At 40.2% G+C, this 15,603-nt stretch overlaps 1 protein-coding gene across 1 annotated transcript in view; it reads left to right on the top strand.

Moving 5' to 3' along the window:
- ITFG1 (integrin alpha FG-GAP repeat containing 1) overlaps positions 1-15,603 on the top strand; it is a 71,650-nt gene that overhangs the window by 40,599 nt on the left and 15,448 nt on the right. The window contains exons 10-14 of the mRNA XM_040075086.2: positions 3,473-3,645; positions 10,225-10,375; positions 10,639-10,747; positions 13,310-13,353; positions 15,173-15,251. Coding sequence (XP_039931020.1) covers positions 3,473-3,645; positions 10,225-10,375; positions 10,639-10,747; positions 13,310-13,353; positions 15,173-15,251 — 556 coding nt within the window. The remainder of the gene's footprint in view (positions 1-3,472; positions 3,646-10,224; positions 10,376-10,638; positions 10,748-13,309; positions 13,354-15,172; positions 15,252-15,603) is intronic.

Below are 15,603 nucleotides of genomic sequence, written 5' to 3' on the forward strand. Positions count from 1 at the left end.
CTGTGGTCTGGAAGCAGCAGCTGGCTGGGGGTGGTTTGTGCTTCTGGCCATAATTTAAAAATGGAGATGTGTTAATCCCACTGGTTGGGCTCAAAGACCTGCTCACAGGCTTTTGAGCGAGAGAAGTGCCTTCCCTAATGTATGGAAGAGCGTGGACTCTGCAAGAAATGAGCATTGTGCAGTGGCCGCAAGGATTTTTCTCAAATCCGTGTATCTTTTTTAAAATAAAAATGATGCTGTTTTCACACGGCAGGAAAGCATTCTCTTTTCTACTTCTTGAAAAACAAATGTTTGAAGAGTTTAAAAACAAATATTTTTCCTATTTTAGCCTGTAAATCATTAATTGAAGGATCCAAAATATGTATATAAATGTTTTAAGTGATGTTAGTAGTGATGCCATGCAGAGGAATTTAACAGAAAAGGAAGAAGTGAATCTGATTTCTCTGACTGAATTTTATGTGTTAATTTAAAATTTCTTTTAGAAATACACAGTTTTTCAGTCTTTTCTCATCTGAGCTGTGTAGGAGAAATCATATGATGAGAAAACTGGAAAAAATAGCTTCATGTGTCCTCATTATACCCACCTATTTCTATCTTAGAAATTTAAAAATTAGTTTTAGTCTTTTCCTGTTAACATAGTAACAACAAACATAAAGCTTCAAGTAATTGTCTGGATTATCAACGTCAAAATAAGCAGGAGATTTATATTGTTGACAAACACATTTTCATTTTTCTGCCTTTTGTACTGAACTCTATGTCCGGAGGCACACAAACAATTAATCTTGCATTACATTACACAATAGTGCAGTTTGTAGTAGCAATCTGCAGGAGTTTCGCCAAAAGCGTGGATCACTCCGAATTTAAACTGTTCAGTAAGTTGCAGCTGGTGCTGGGATGTGATCTGGTTATGCATCAAACAAGGCTGATGTTCTGGAGTGTGACACAGCTGCTCTTGGGGCAAGTCCCACAGCTGCTTCATGGCACCAGTGGATTTGCTCTACGGCATCAATGGTGCTGCTGCTAGGTAGCAATCCTGTGCTCACCTCTTGTTTTCTATCTCATTGTAGGCCTTAGGAATGTGAAATCGCCTTCTATGAATCACTCTCAATAAGAGCAAAAAGAGAAACAAATTTGTGTTTGCGCCTAAAAATTCGTTTTTAATTTTGTCTCTTTAAGATAGTGTTACCATACCTGGGAACATTTAGAAAGTATATGATGGATATAATTGGATTTTACTGCAATGATTGTGTGAATGATACCATGTAAAGTAAAAGCTACATTATATTTCATGGTTCTGATTTCAATCACTGTTTTTCAAAATTAGACTATTTTGCAATAATATTGTTTCATCTGTCTTCTGCATGACAAGTAAGTGCTAAGAAATCCGACCCTTTGAAAAATTTCCCTCAGGGTAAGAATATTTTCCTTATTTTCCGTTTCTTAGACTTTTCCAAACCTTCAGCAGCTCCGAGGAGCTAATTAGACGTGTGCATGTGGCGGGGTGCGAGGGTCCAGGTGTGTTTGATGGCAGGTTTGGGGTTGCAGTGACGGTTCCGTTCAGAGCCACGGCACACGCTGGGTGCGTGCAGTGACGGGCACGACTGCCCCAGGCTTCTCAGCCATCCCTGGGATCCACGCAGCACCGACCTCAGCGCACTTCTGCAGTCGTTTTGGGGCCTCTCTGATCCGCCTGTGGCTGGTTGTAATCCCGAGGGAGCAGCCAAGTGTCACACACGATTCCCACGTGGCAGGAATGTCACTGATTCCTGGCTTGTGCTAGCGAGGGAGTCTTTCCAGGGCAGGGTATGACGCTGTCATGGATCTGGTCCTGGTTCCTGAAACAGCTAAATTGAGGCCTGGGTGTGAGAGACATGTGGGATCTGTTAAGTGCTTTTGATGTTGGTGATGGCAATCCTTTAAGATGGCACCCCTGTGTCCTTTTGAAGGCATTGTCAGTTAGTTGACATGAAAATACTTCTGACTTTTAAAATGACACTGATTTTTTTTCTGTAGCATTGAAATGTTAACCCTGCTACTTCAGCTTCATGCTAACTTGCAAAATTACCTTGATTTTAATTAAGATAAATTCCTATTTAGCATCTCTGCAGTACTTTGGAAAGTGAGTGCAGATGCATTCTATTTCCTGTCTTGGAGAAATTATACTTTGCATTTCTTTTGTACTTTCAGTTTAATACTTTAATCTCAATTCCTTATCAAACAGTGCAGTATCTGATGCTTCTGGGGATATAGGTGGGGAATTGAAGCTCTTGAACTTCTAAATATCCATGAATAATAAAATTATTCAAGCTGAAATGAACCGTAGGAGATCCAGCCTCCTGCTTTAAGCAGGAGCAAACTGAATTCAGACCATGTTGTTTAGAGCTTTGTCCAGTCAGACTTTGAAAACCCCTAAGGAAAAGATCCTCCAATTTCTCAGGGCCTCATTTGTAGTTTAATTTGGTTGTTTATCTCTAGTCAAAACCTCCCTCTTGTCAGTCTGACCATTTTCTCTTGCTCTTGTGCCTTGGATCACAGTAGAGAGCCTGGCTCAATCTCCTCAGCTGGCTCCTTGCAGGCAGTGCAAGATCCTGCCTAAATCTTCTGTTCTCCAAGAAATTCCTGTGCCTCAGCCTGTCCTCTGAAGACATACTCAGTGCCTGACCATCTTGCTGACCCTTCTCTGAACACACTCACTATTCTCAAATCCTTTGTGAACTGTGGGGCACAAAACTGGATGGAGACTCCAGATGCAGATGAACAAGTGCTGGATGAGAAGAAATCCTGGTTCATCCTGAGCAGGAGCACAGGCAGCAGCTCGAATGCAGAGCTGGTTTGCTGCCCTAGCTGCTGTGCCCAGCTTCACCTTCCTGCTCACCAGGACCCTCCCCTCCCTCAGGAGGGCTGGAACCCAGCTGGGCACTGCCCAGCCTGTGCCAGTGCAGGGTGTCTGGAGCTGTGTCTGTTTGCCCATCCTTGCCTTCCAGGGCCCCTCAGAACAGCCATCCTGTCCTGCAGCACACTGACAGTATCCAGCAATGTGGTGTTGGCCACAAATCTAAAGAGGCTGCATCCATGCTCCAGCTTTAGTGATGCCTATTGCATTGCCTTGCAATTCCAGGATAAAAACGAGACTCATAACCTCATGGCCCTGATAGTTTGGGCTTTCTACACTTAAAGATTAGGATAGTCCAGGCAAGCCTGAATTTCAGTTAAGGTGTTCCTGAATGTCTCCATATTCTGGTTGTATTCTTACAGCCTTAACTATATTTTCCTGTTCTGGAATAACTGAGTGCATAAAAAATACTTCAATTTTTTTTTTTTCTTTTGGTGACAGAGTTGGGGAATAATCCTTACTTGTAAATGGTTAAGAATCCTGATGAAGTGGTGTCAGATGTTTTAAATAGAATTGCATTGTTTAAATAAATAAAATTAATTGCTTTACCTAGTTGCTTTTCCTTGTTTTATTTTACAGTGGATTCCAGTCTTGCAAGACTTCAGAAATAAAGACACAGTCTGGGGGTTTGTACCATATCAGAATGACAAATCTTCAACAGAAGTTTCATTTCCAATTACACTTCACATTGGAGATTACAATATGGATGGCTACCCAGATGCACTTGCTATACTGAAGAACACTTCTGGAAGGTAATGCAAACCTAGAATTAAAGCTATCAGATTCATGTTCAATCATCAGTCATAGAAATTACTAACTTTAGTGCACCTCATTCATTTTATCAAGTGAACAAGACTTTTGATCTCTGCTAAGTGTTTCCTTTTGAACCCAAGTATGCATTTACATGCTACATTCAAAATGCATAATTGTATAGGCTCAAATTGGGACTCAGGGTGGGGAATTGCATCAGGGACTGGAGTGTGAGGCAGCATTTTAGGCACTCCAGTCCCAGAGCTCAGGGGCTGATTCTCTCCCTTTCCTTTCCTAAATCATCTTCTGTAAATTCCTGACTTCAGCTGTCAGTGCTGACTGGTAACACCCGGCTGCTGAGAGCTGGGGAACCTGTTCTGTGCTGTCACATGGGGTGAGCACTGGCTGGTGACTGCTGAAAAATGCAGCTTTGCCCTTTTGGAGAGACAGGAATTCACCACATGAATTTTACGTTGTTCAAGAGAACTGAAAATAAATAACACACACCCCCAACCCCCTTAAAAAAGCAACTTCTAACCCTTCTTATTAAATTTTTCAGTGTAATCTTCTCACCCTCCTTTTTTTGAAATTTTTGCTTCATTGCTCGCTTTCCCAATAGTTTCTACTGCTACCATCTGGTGCTAGGTGGGAGAGGGCATGTGGGGATGCTCAGAGGGAGCCTGCTGTACACAGAGGAGTCAGTGATCCATGTAAGAGCTGACCTGAGTAGGAGCGTTCCCGAGCTGTTGAGCGCGTGCCGCCGGATAAACGCGGCCGGCTGATCGGAACGGAGCAGCCTCTGGGCAGCTCTCACCTGGCACCCGGGGATGCTGCTGCTGGCACGTCCTTATCTTTACCTTGAAGTGTAGCAGCATGTTTGCATGTGAACATGCTTTTGCTTGACAGTAGGGATGATGAATAGACTTGTTTACTTTGGAGAAGAGCTGAGAGCCCCAGAGACCGTGGTGCCTGTGAACCTCAGCAGAGACAGGATGTGTGCACGTGTGTCTGTGCTGCACAGCTGACTGCCAGCATCTGCAGAGATGGAACATCATCTGTGCTGTTCCCTTTTCCTTCATGTCATCACCTGTAAAAGGCATTTTAACCCATTTTAACTGCACATGCTTTGTGGAGTCCTAATGTCTTCCTTACTTGACAGATACTTGCACTAATGCGTTACAAAGCAGAATGAGTCTCTCATACAGGAGTGTTTGTTATCTTCCTCTTCATGGTATTTTGGATGATCTTGGGTGCAGGTTTATAGTTTGAATGGATACTTAATATGGCAAACAAGTGAGGACCTCACTTTGATGCTTCAGACAGTAAGGAAATTGGGTGCTAAAGTCCAAGAAGTCAATTCAGGTCTTCTAGTGGTTGCCTAAACATGAGTCACCCACTGACATTTTTGTGTTAGACTTCTTCAGATAGTGATACACACCTAAAAATGACCCAGTTTGAAGAGTAGCGTGCCTGTGTTCAGCCTACATGATGTGATTCATGACAAGGCTGTGAGCAGCTGAGCTCTGTCTGTACCTCTGAGCCTTAAAATAACAGCAGAGCAGCTGTTTCTATTCAGACACGGCAGACGAGAAGGAGGTGATGCTGTTACAGCCCAGAACTTGCCAGGCAGAGTTAAAGCACTCAGACCCTGAATGTCAGGTGTTTCACTCCAGACTTTCCTCAGCTGGGACTTTGCATCCTCTGTTCAGCAGTCCTTGAATAAAGACTGTAGACAGTCTAGAGAGCAAGCTAGAACCAGCCCTTCCTTTGCCAAAGTAACACAGTGATGTGGGAACGGTAAAGTTGCTGCCTTGGCTTTTACCTAAGCCTCAGAAATCTTGTGTTTTGAGCTGTACTGTCACGTGTACCCTGGTAGCTGGTGCATTTCAGAAGGGCTGCATGAAGGTTTATGGAGTTCAGAAATGTACTTGGAGCTGTTTTAGGAGCCTCTGGCTGGCGTGTAACTACAGCAATGTAATGTGGTGTAAAATTATTAAACAGTTTGTAAACGGTTAATCCTGTAGAAGCCCAGAAGTCATCTATGTATTTTTGCAGTGAAAAGTGATATACTTTTATTCTCCTTGCTTGAATTTGTTTCGTTATTCAATTGAGTGCATTCAAAATTATTTTTAAACTTGATATCAAAGTTGAGTGACACAGGCATAAGGACTGACGGAACTGGCAGATGATGTGACAAGCTATTAAAAGGGAGGTTCAGAAAACTGAGGAAGTCTGGCAAAAACAGAGTAAGCAACCTAAAAAGCAAGAAATACATTGCAGTTAACATTGTATGTATCCAATATTTGTAGAAAAGTAATGGAAACATGCTTTATATAGTTCAGGATGGAAACAAAAGTCACTTGTTTCGCACTCACTGTGAAATGTCACTTTCAATATTAATTCATTGGTTCTGAGAGACTTAAACAAATAGTTCCTTTTAAACTGGGTCACTGATTGGAGAGAATTAAAACAGTGTGGGAATTAAATTAAAAGCTGTCCTTAAATTAGAGCAAATTAAAATGAAAACCTTATTTAATCGATTTTAAACACTTCTGGATCAAGCTGTTTATTTCTTTCTCTGAAGCCTTTCATGCTACATCTACACACCTAATTTCAGTGATTGATTACTGTGATTAAATGATAAAAGCATTTTTGTAAACTCTTGACCTCAATCTGTGCTATCATTTAGGAAGCCTGGTTTCTACTTGCTGTCTGTAATGTAAAGAAATTAAAGCAGGCAGAAACAATTTTGTTCATCTGAAAGTATACATGATAATGGAAGAAAAGTATTAAAATCAATGATATGCCTCCATCACAGTTTAGGAATGTACTTTCAGATCAAATCCTTACAAATCGCTATAAAAGACTGAGATAAAGATACAACAGCTGGGCATAAAGTTGGTTTACTGCCCTGCCCAGTGGGCAAGTCAGGAAAATCATCAATAGCTTCAAGTATTGCCAGAACTGTTATGAGACTCTGCCGTTTCATCTCCTGCCATAACCCTTTGATTTGGAATTACACTGTGTAATAGTCTGACACTGTGGGGACAATCCTTACTAGGAACAACAAAAAGGAATCTCACTTGTGGTTGCAGGTGTTGTGGGGGGTTGAACCTCTTGAGCTGATTTTATTAAAACTCAGTAAATTCCAACAGGTGCTCAATAAATTCCAACAGGTGAAGGTGCTAAATGCACTGTAGATCCTTACATATTTATCTGTTCAGTCTGAATTCTTTTAACTTCTGACTTGAGCCAAACCTGCACGTTAGAATTCAAGTCCACAGGTTTTTCTTCAGGGTAGATACATATATGAATTCTGTATTAGAGATTGTGTGTGTATATAGAATAATAATAGGTGAAGGGATTTTATCAGTAGTTACTAATTGGTTCAGCCATACCTCCTCCTAAATGAATTCATTTTTTCACATGCTGATTTTAAATTGACTCTGGTAACACTGGAATTGTAAGTACTGTATGTGAGTTTATAAACATCTATCTCCCAACTAATTAGATTAAAGGAATTTTGTTTAACAATTGTTTCCAATTAGACCCTAGTAATTGGCATCTTGCATTGCAAATAAGTAATCTGACTCTTTCAAATCCATTTTATTCAAAGGGAATGTTTTTAACTGGTCAAGTTGGCAATACTTTCTCTCTCATACAGTTGATAGCAGTAAAGACTGAAACTTGGAGACAAAAAACAGCTGGATATGGAAAGTTGAATAAAAAACTTTTAAGTGTGATGGACTTCTAGAAAGTTTTCTAGGTGTTCATGCTCAGTTTTAAATTAATGTAAATGCATTAATCCTTTATATGGAAGGACTCTTATTCAACCAAATTATCTCTTCCTAAATCATTATTAGTTGTCACTTGTCAGAAGGAAGGTTGGATAGAGGACTTCTTTTAAATGAAGGATTGATGAGCACCTTGTAATTGAGCAAATCTAAAAAACCAGAGGCAAATTCAATTATTCTGAACGTCTGGAGTAAGATAGTCATAATTTAGATGTCCCTGGTATTACTGTAAATGAACTACCCTAAAACTGATAGCATGAGAGATGTATGAAACTTGCAGTAAATATTTAATTCTAATTGCAAAGGAATATGTTAAAGTAAAACTAAGATAAGTCTTCAGTCATTCTTTAGTGTTAAGCCTTATTAAATCTCCCTTTCCTGCATAGATGACTTTGGTCAGAAGGTTCCAGACTGGGATATAATGTACTTTGGAATAAAGCTGTAGGTAGTACTCAGTTTATCTGCAGCTGGGTGTTGGTGTGTATAGCTGAATATTTGAAGTGCTGCAAATGGCATGTTCAGGGTCAATAGGCTGGTCTTAGTTCAGAGTTCTTGTGCTCTCTCTTGTAGCATTGAAGCTGAATTGTTTGGTATTGACTGTTACACGTTTGTAGAGCACTTCAGCATTGATTTTTTAGGTGTTACCATTACAGAACTGTCTGTCTTTATAGGCTTTCAAGGACATTGCTTTGTCATTTCAAAGTTGCAGATAATTATCTTTGTTACAGGGAGATTCTTTCTGATGGGAAATCTTAAAAATTATGTTTCACAAGAAGGTCATAAGCTTGCACTTAGTTATTATCGTATGTATCACAAATGAAACAGGTAAGTAGATACTTTGATTCTCGGGCTCCTTGTGTATCACTGGCCTGAATCATAGGAGGATTCAGCTGGCAGCTCACAGGCCAAATGCAGATGTGTCCCAGGAACCACCCGAGCAGCTGAGGAGGCAGAGAGCAGCTGCATCTCTCCCCTCTGCAGACAGTCGGGGGCTGCAGCTCCCTGTTGCTGCAGCATGGCCTGCACAGCACCATTTCCTCCTCCTGGGCTGAGATGCAGCACACAGGACAGGGCATGACATCTATGAATTAATTCATTTCCTCTATGAGAGAGCTCTCCCACAGTGCACTTCTTGGGTCTGCAGCATCTGTTTAGGGATTGAGATTGCTTTTTTCTTCCTGCTGTTTGTCTTATGTTTCTCTTGTAGATACAGAAGGGTGAAGGAAAGTGGCATTTCCTTACTCAGTGCCACTTTGATTAGTGTTTTCCTTTTTTCTCTGTTGTAAGGAAAGAAAATAAAATAAGTTCCTGTAGTAAATAAACTTGTGTCTATCCATTCACAAGGCTTCTAGTTTAGACTTGAGTAGTGTGGAGAGCAATAATGCAAGCCTGAGTCTTTCATCTTTTAAATGTCATCTAAGTAATTTCTGACAATTAAAAAATACTCTGAACTGAAAGAGTCTTTGTAAAAGTTTATCCAAATTTTAAAAAGCTATGTTGAGATGATGGAAAAGAGAAATTGAAATTATCTGCTTAACTCAGCTTGTCACCTTATCTTGGAGTTGGCTATTCTGATATGGTACTTAGGTAACACATAAAATGAATGCGAGCACTTAAGAATTTTGAGTTGTGATTTTGAGTTTTCAGATGCAGAAAATGCAGCACCTTAAGTATTGCAGCTACCTCATTTCCTTTTGGCCCTATGTTAATGCAGTGATTTGCCTAAGGAGCAGTGCCTGTGTGTGCCTGTGCATCCTGGATGCTGCTGAGAGCCAAGCCCCACGTCCTGTCCCCACGCAGCCAGCAGCAGGGTCACACTGAGGACGTGCTTCTGGCTCTTGCCCGGGGCTCTGACAGCTGAGCTGCCTTTACACAACACTGCTCTGGCTCCTGGCTCTGCCCCCAGGAGAGGAGGAAACTTCATCTCTTTGCATTGCCGAGGCAGTGAAGGATTCTAGCGGGTTCCCAGGATACAAAGCTGCCTGAGGAGTTGGCCTGGGGTTGGTAAAGTGTGAGTTTTTCCCAGTTCCAGAAGCACTGATACAATGTCAGGGAGAGGGGGAACCTCGTGTCTCCCAGTGACCCTTAGGCACCTATTGGATACTCTCGGAGGGGAGATTTTTCTACACTAGCCCTGGTACTCTCCTTGCTTTCTATGTTTCTTCTTTAGTATTCCACCTGTCTTTGTGTTACATGTCACCAAGTGTCCAGCATAGTTTGTCTTGCCCTGTTTTTACTGCACTTTAGCAGGTTGGGTTTTGTGGTTTATATTTTGCTTGAAATAGTGGAAAACATGCAAAGAGAGATTTGGTTTAATCTCAAATTTGCTTAAAAAGTGCATTGTCTAAGAAAAAGTATAATGGAGCTGGGATGGGAAGAACCTGTCATGAAATAATGAAAAAGCATGGACATTTAAAACAGTGTTTAAGTTGACAGACTGTGGAAGGAATTAAGGAAAATGACAGATAAGTTCATTTGTACTTTTTTCAGAATAAAGTAAGGATATGTTCAGTCCTTTGACTGAACGGTTAAGTTACTCCTGTTGGTTTGGGTCCGTTTATTTAGTGTTTTCATTGTTTAAGTCAGGCATGACAATGATTGTAATTATGTCTGTAAAGTTCACGTAAGTATGTATGGATTTTTCGAGTACCCAGTGGCCAGTAGCTGTGCTTTTGTTACATTTAACTCCAGAGCCCTTAAACTATTTAATTCCAGTATTTTAAAATAATTTCTGTGATTTAGACTTATCTCAAGTTGGTTTATGTATTTTATATGTATGTTTTACAGCAATCAACAAGCATTTTTACTGGAAAATGTCCCGTGCAACAACGCGAGCTGCAAGAGCGTGCGGCGCATGTTCAGGGTGTTCTGGGAGCTGTCGGATCTCAATCAGATCAAGGACGCCGTGGTAGCCACCTTCTTTGACATCTATGAGGATGTAAGTGCAGCTCCTCAGCCCAGCAAACGGGCTCTGGGTGTGGCTGTGCCTGGCCCTGCACCCTGCACAAACCTTGCCTGTGCAGCCTTGGATTGTCCTGCTTACCTGTGCGTGGCCCTGTCCATGCCAAATTGATTAGCATTATATTCATAACGCTTGAAAGATGTTAAAGTAACCAGCAAAGGTGTAAACTTTGCTGCACAGTGGTTTTTTCCCAAGACTAAATAAGCATTCTAATGTAAACTTGGGATTTTTTTCTCTAGGGAATCTTGGATATCATTGTGCTAAGCAAAGGCTACTCCAACAAGGACTTTGCTATCCACACATTGAAAAATAACTTTGAAGCAGATGCCTATTTTGTTAAAGTTATTGGTAAGTTATCAGTGCATAATCAAGTCAAAATGGGATATTGAGTAGAATGTGAATCTTTGCATGTGAAGATGTAATGGTAATGTTCTGTACCTCTGCTGTGGCAAGCCTGCCTTGCTGGAGTTGGTGTGGGAATGGTGCAGAATGGCCGTCAGAAGGGCTGGTTTCATTTCAGGGACCCCTGGCATGGTGTGTTCTGCTTGCAGTGCATGATCTCTTCTGAGCTTCACTTTGCATCCCTGTGGGAGCCAGTTCTGTGTTTCCAGCCCAAAGCCTGTGGCTCAAACCACACCTTACCCTGAGAGCACAGGGGGCCATGAGCATGGCCAGGGTGTGTGAATTAATGAGAGCTGGTTTAAAAGGCTTGAGTTTGTTTACAATATTCATAATTAAGTTTTTAAACCGCATGCCTCACTGTGCTCTTCAACTGCAAAGGTGTTGAGCTTTGAGCTCATTTCTGGTCTGTCTTGCTTGATTTTTGAGAATGAATGAAAAATGAGGCTTTATGGGAGCCTATGAAGACAAAACTCACTAGCAGCAACTAGAGGTTCTCTTTCAAAAGTCGTATTTGCCTTCATGTTACTTAAATGCATCCAATCCTCTAAAGCACGCATTCTGCACACCAAAAGAGAACAGAACTGCAGCTGCTGCTGGGGGCTGATGCAATTATTACTTTGTCCACAGCCTGAGCTCTGTTTTCATCATGATAGTGCTTAATCATTTATCATGTTGATGGAAGCCTTCTTTTAAATAATACCATATATCTGTAGTGTAATTCACAAAAGCATACAGAAAATCCTCTGGAGAAATCTTACTGCACAAAGCCATACCAGAATTATAATTGTGATATTTTAATGGGGAAGGGAGTAATTTGCAACATGCTTTTTGATTCACTCTGTGTAAATCTATCTTAAAAACTGGGGCAAGCCTTTTTTTAGCACCCTTTTAGGGTGTGAGTATTTTTGCATAGAAACCCCAGGAAATAGGAATTAATGCGTGTCTAAAAATATTTTTACTGTGATACAGGGGAAAGTATTTCTAACAAAATGTGCTTTGTGTGAGTTAGTGTATCAATAAATGCATTGTGCTCTCTTATTTGGCATATGGACAATGAGAACAGCTTTGCTCATTATAACTGATGTCAAATGTACTTGGCCAGATAATTTGTTCCAGGGGTGAAAGTGAACAGCAAATTTCAGTGTGCCCTTTTGCATCCAAATGGGAAGAGTTGGTTCCACTTGCATACTCAGCTATGTGTAACAGATAAAATTAAAGCTGTAGCTTTAACAGCCTATTTGTAGGTGCATATACTCTTCAGATTCTGCTTTGCCACACGTTTGTCTTAACTGTTCAGATATTGGGAGGGTTGGACTGTATAAAATATTACTTCTTACTGTATGTAGAAGCTGCAACATTTTGAAATCACAAGCAAAGAATGATAATTAGTTGACTTGACAGCTGTTAATATTCACAAGCAAATTATTAGAAAGCTTCCTTGACTAGAGCAGTGCCATTTTTGACTCACATAGGGAGTGATTTCTGATCAGACTTCTGGTATTTCCCTGGTCCCAAACATTTTGTACCCTTAACTCAATGGACCCTTAAAGAAGACAGAAAGTGCTTTAAGAAACTCCTGGGGGTTAGGATGACCTGCCCCCAAATCTGATCCAAATCTTCATTTTCTGTCTGCCATGATTGCTTTGGGATCCCATAATTCATGGAGATTAATGCTGTTCCCTGGCTTCAGCACTTGGTGTGCATCCTCCTCCCTGCCCATAGCCATTACTGGCCTGCTGCTCAACCAAACTGTTGTCATTAGAAGTCCAAATTTTGCATCAGGATGGACTTTAGGTTATTGTATGTGTGTGGGTTTTGTTGTTTTGTTCTAATACTCAGTGGTGTGACAGGATGTCCTGGTTTACAGAACAGATGGCTTTTGCTGTCCTTCATTTAGGTTTTTAACAGAGATTTCTGAATGTAGCTGATTTTTCAAACTAGTAAGTTTTAAACAATTAATTGGAACAACTGTCACAGGCTGTAGATATTAATTACCATTACATACACCTGCTTATAATACTTTTGAATTAATAGAATAAATCGGTAATGGGATTTTTGCTTGCTAAAGCTTTTGTGAATTGCTTTAAACCAAGTCCCAAAAAGATGCCTTGTGCAGAAGAAAAAGCCTTTGTCTTTTTATCAGTTAAAACAGTAAAGCAGAATCTCTGCCAATATTTTAAATGGTTAGAAATGAAGAATAATGAATAAAATGTATAGTTCACTGTTTTAAAAATGTTTTCATTTGGAATTTTTCTAACTGGCAAATCTGTCCTTTTGAAGCTGGTTAACCAGTGAGGTGGGGTAAAACAGCGATGACTTTCTGCCAAGCATGCTTCCAACAGATAAGGAAATGTTACACAATACCATAAATCAGAAAGAAGATATTTCTTTTCTTTGTGTTTCAATGGCTACCTGACACTAGCACTAGACTTTACCAGATTTCAAAGGTGGTGCGTCTAAGATGGTTTGTGAACATAAACACAACGTGCTCACTTTTTGTTCTTGCAGTTCTCAGCGGCCTCTGTTCTAACGACTGTCCTCGGAAAATAACAGTAAGTGTAACTATGGCTTTGTTTAGTTTTTAGCTTCAAAGAAGCTGAAGTGTAATTATACCAAAAACTCTCAATGTATTAAGAGAGTTACTGACTGGAAGAGTGTGTAATCCAAGTCATGACTGGCCAACTTCTGCTCAGAGCTGGAACCAGTGGAGTGATTGTGCAGGAGCTTTGTTACCCTGCACTGCGGCTGGGAAGTACCAGAGACAGGAGGAACTTGGGTGCCCAAACTGTGAATTGTCCCAAATCTTGGTGGGCACTTGCAAGTCCGGGCACACCTGGCTGTGGGGCAAATTCAGCCCCTTTTGGGCCAAACTCCAGCAGTGGGCACAGCCAAGGGAGGAAGTGCACTGGGCTCTGATGATTCTGCAGACAGCCGTACACATGTGGCGTTTTCTGTTTAGATTATTTTATTTGTCTCCAGAGATCTGCAGCTCGCCCACCAAACTGCCAATTAGCAAATTGTTTAGCAATGTTCACAGTGAAAGTTGGCCTGAAAGAGGAACTTAGAGGAATTAGAGGTAGCAGTAGCACTTTAGCTCTGCAAAAATATCACATTTAATTTTAACTTGAAAATAGAAAAACTGCTTCAAAATTGGCTAACCTTTGCTTCAAGCCTATTTTGAGACATGGGGTTTAATTTCTGTTATAAAATAATGAGGTTTAATAGTATCATTAACTTAATTACAAAAATCGAGGGTTTAAAAAGCAAATCTTCAGAGCAGATGTTGGTGAAAATTTCATTATCGAGATCACTGAAATACTATTGCCTCCATTGTAATAGGAGGTCTCTGACAGAAAGTAACATAAGGTACATTTTGCCAGAGTATTGCTATGTGGCACCAAAAAAAATGTAAATTTGGCCTTATTCTTTCATCTTTCATAGATCTGCATTAGCATCACCTTTGTAATCTCCTTTGTTTTCACTCTAATCAGTTATTATTTTCAGGCTTTGATCTCATCTGTCATCATTATCACTCTGATGGTTTAAACTTACTGCTTTTTGAGGCACGGTGTGAAACACCATCATCTCTTCTAGTGTTCCTTCTGTAGCTTACTTGAAGGCTTTCTATCAGATTTGATGCCCTAATATCAGCTTGAATTCAGCACTAGGGGAGGAAAAAAGAAAAAATTCCTTTAAAATCTATTCCTGTAGTTGTCTCTCATCTTCTCCCTTCCCCACCCTTTCTTTCTTAGGTGCATTTGTTATGGTTCATCACTCAGTAATGCACAACTTCCTTGGATGTTTGTTTGTTTTATTTTTCCTCATGACTGTACTTTGATGTTTAAGTATATTTTCTTCCTTAAGAAAATTTCCTTAAAATAGATGCCAGTACTTGACAAGTGACTGTTCAATCACTTCCATTTATTAAATGAAACACTGCTAAATAACGTTTAAAAGATGGAAATTGTGTAGTATTTTTCAATTCAGAAATACCATCAAGATTTTTGCATTCTCTCGGTATCAAATGAGTTCTGCTTTTTCGGAATATGCAGTTATTATTTGAATTTTTAGGGGATTTTTACTTTACTTACATCTTCCAAGGAAACATTAAACCCTTTGCCAGAGGACTGAATAGCATTGCTTTCTTCATGAGAAACTAAACATTACTTAGCCAACTGATTACTGTGATTTTGAAAATTGATTTCCACATAATGTTATGACCAAAGCAGTTGCAAGACTTTGAAGTTAAAATATATAAAAAATAAATTATTAATGTAAAAACGCTTTTCTTCAGTTTACTGTTGAATTACTGTGGCTTCTTCTGTTCCTAAAATGCTGCCTGCCTTTTTCTTTGGTTTTTATCCCTTGTAGCCTTTTGGAGTTAATCAGCCTGGTCCTTACATCATGTACACCACTGTAGATGCAAATGGGTACCTGAAAAATGGGTCAGGTAAGAGAAAACTCACTGTGGGAATAGCCAAGGCAGAGTGAGTCTGTGTTTGTGCTTCCCAGCAACCTAAGGAGTTGGAAAGGTGACACAGGGAAATGGGAATGGTTTCAATGGTGCCTTCAGTTTCCAGTGCCAAACCCCGCAACGTTCTTTTCCTTCTTTACAGATTGCATTTTATTACAAGCATTGCAATTGCATTATTTTTTCATTTGTCCTGTGCCAGTTGGGTTTGAACGGTTGGCTGTAGCAAAAAATTGTTGGGGAAAATATCATCAGTTTGTGAAAAGGCATAAGCTTCTGATTGCTTCTTAAGCAATTATGAATTAAGAAACAGCAGTGGCCTTGAAAAACC

This window comes from Hirundo rustica, chromosome 11, assembly GCF_015227805.2.
Source record: "Hirundo rustica isolate bHirRus1 chromosome 11, bHirRus1.pri.v3, whole genome shotgun sequence".
Taxonomy (NCBI): Eukaryota; Metazoa; Chordata; class Aves; order Passeriformes; family Hirundinidae; genus Hirundo; species Hirundo rustica.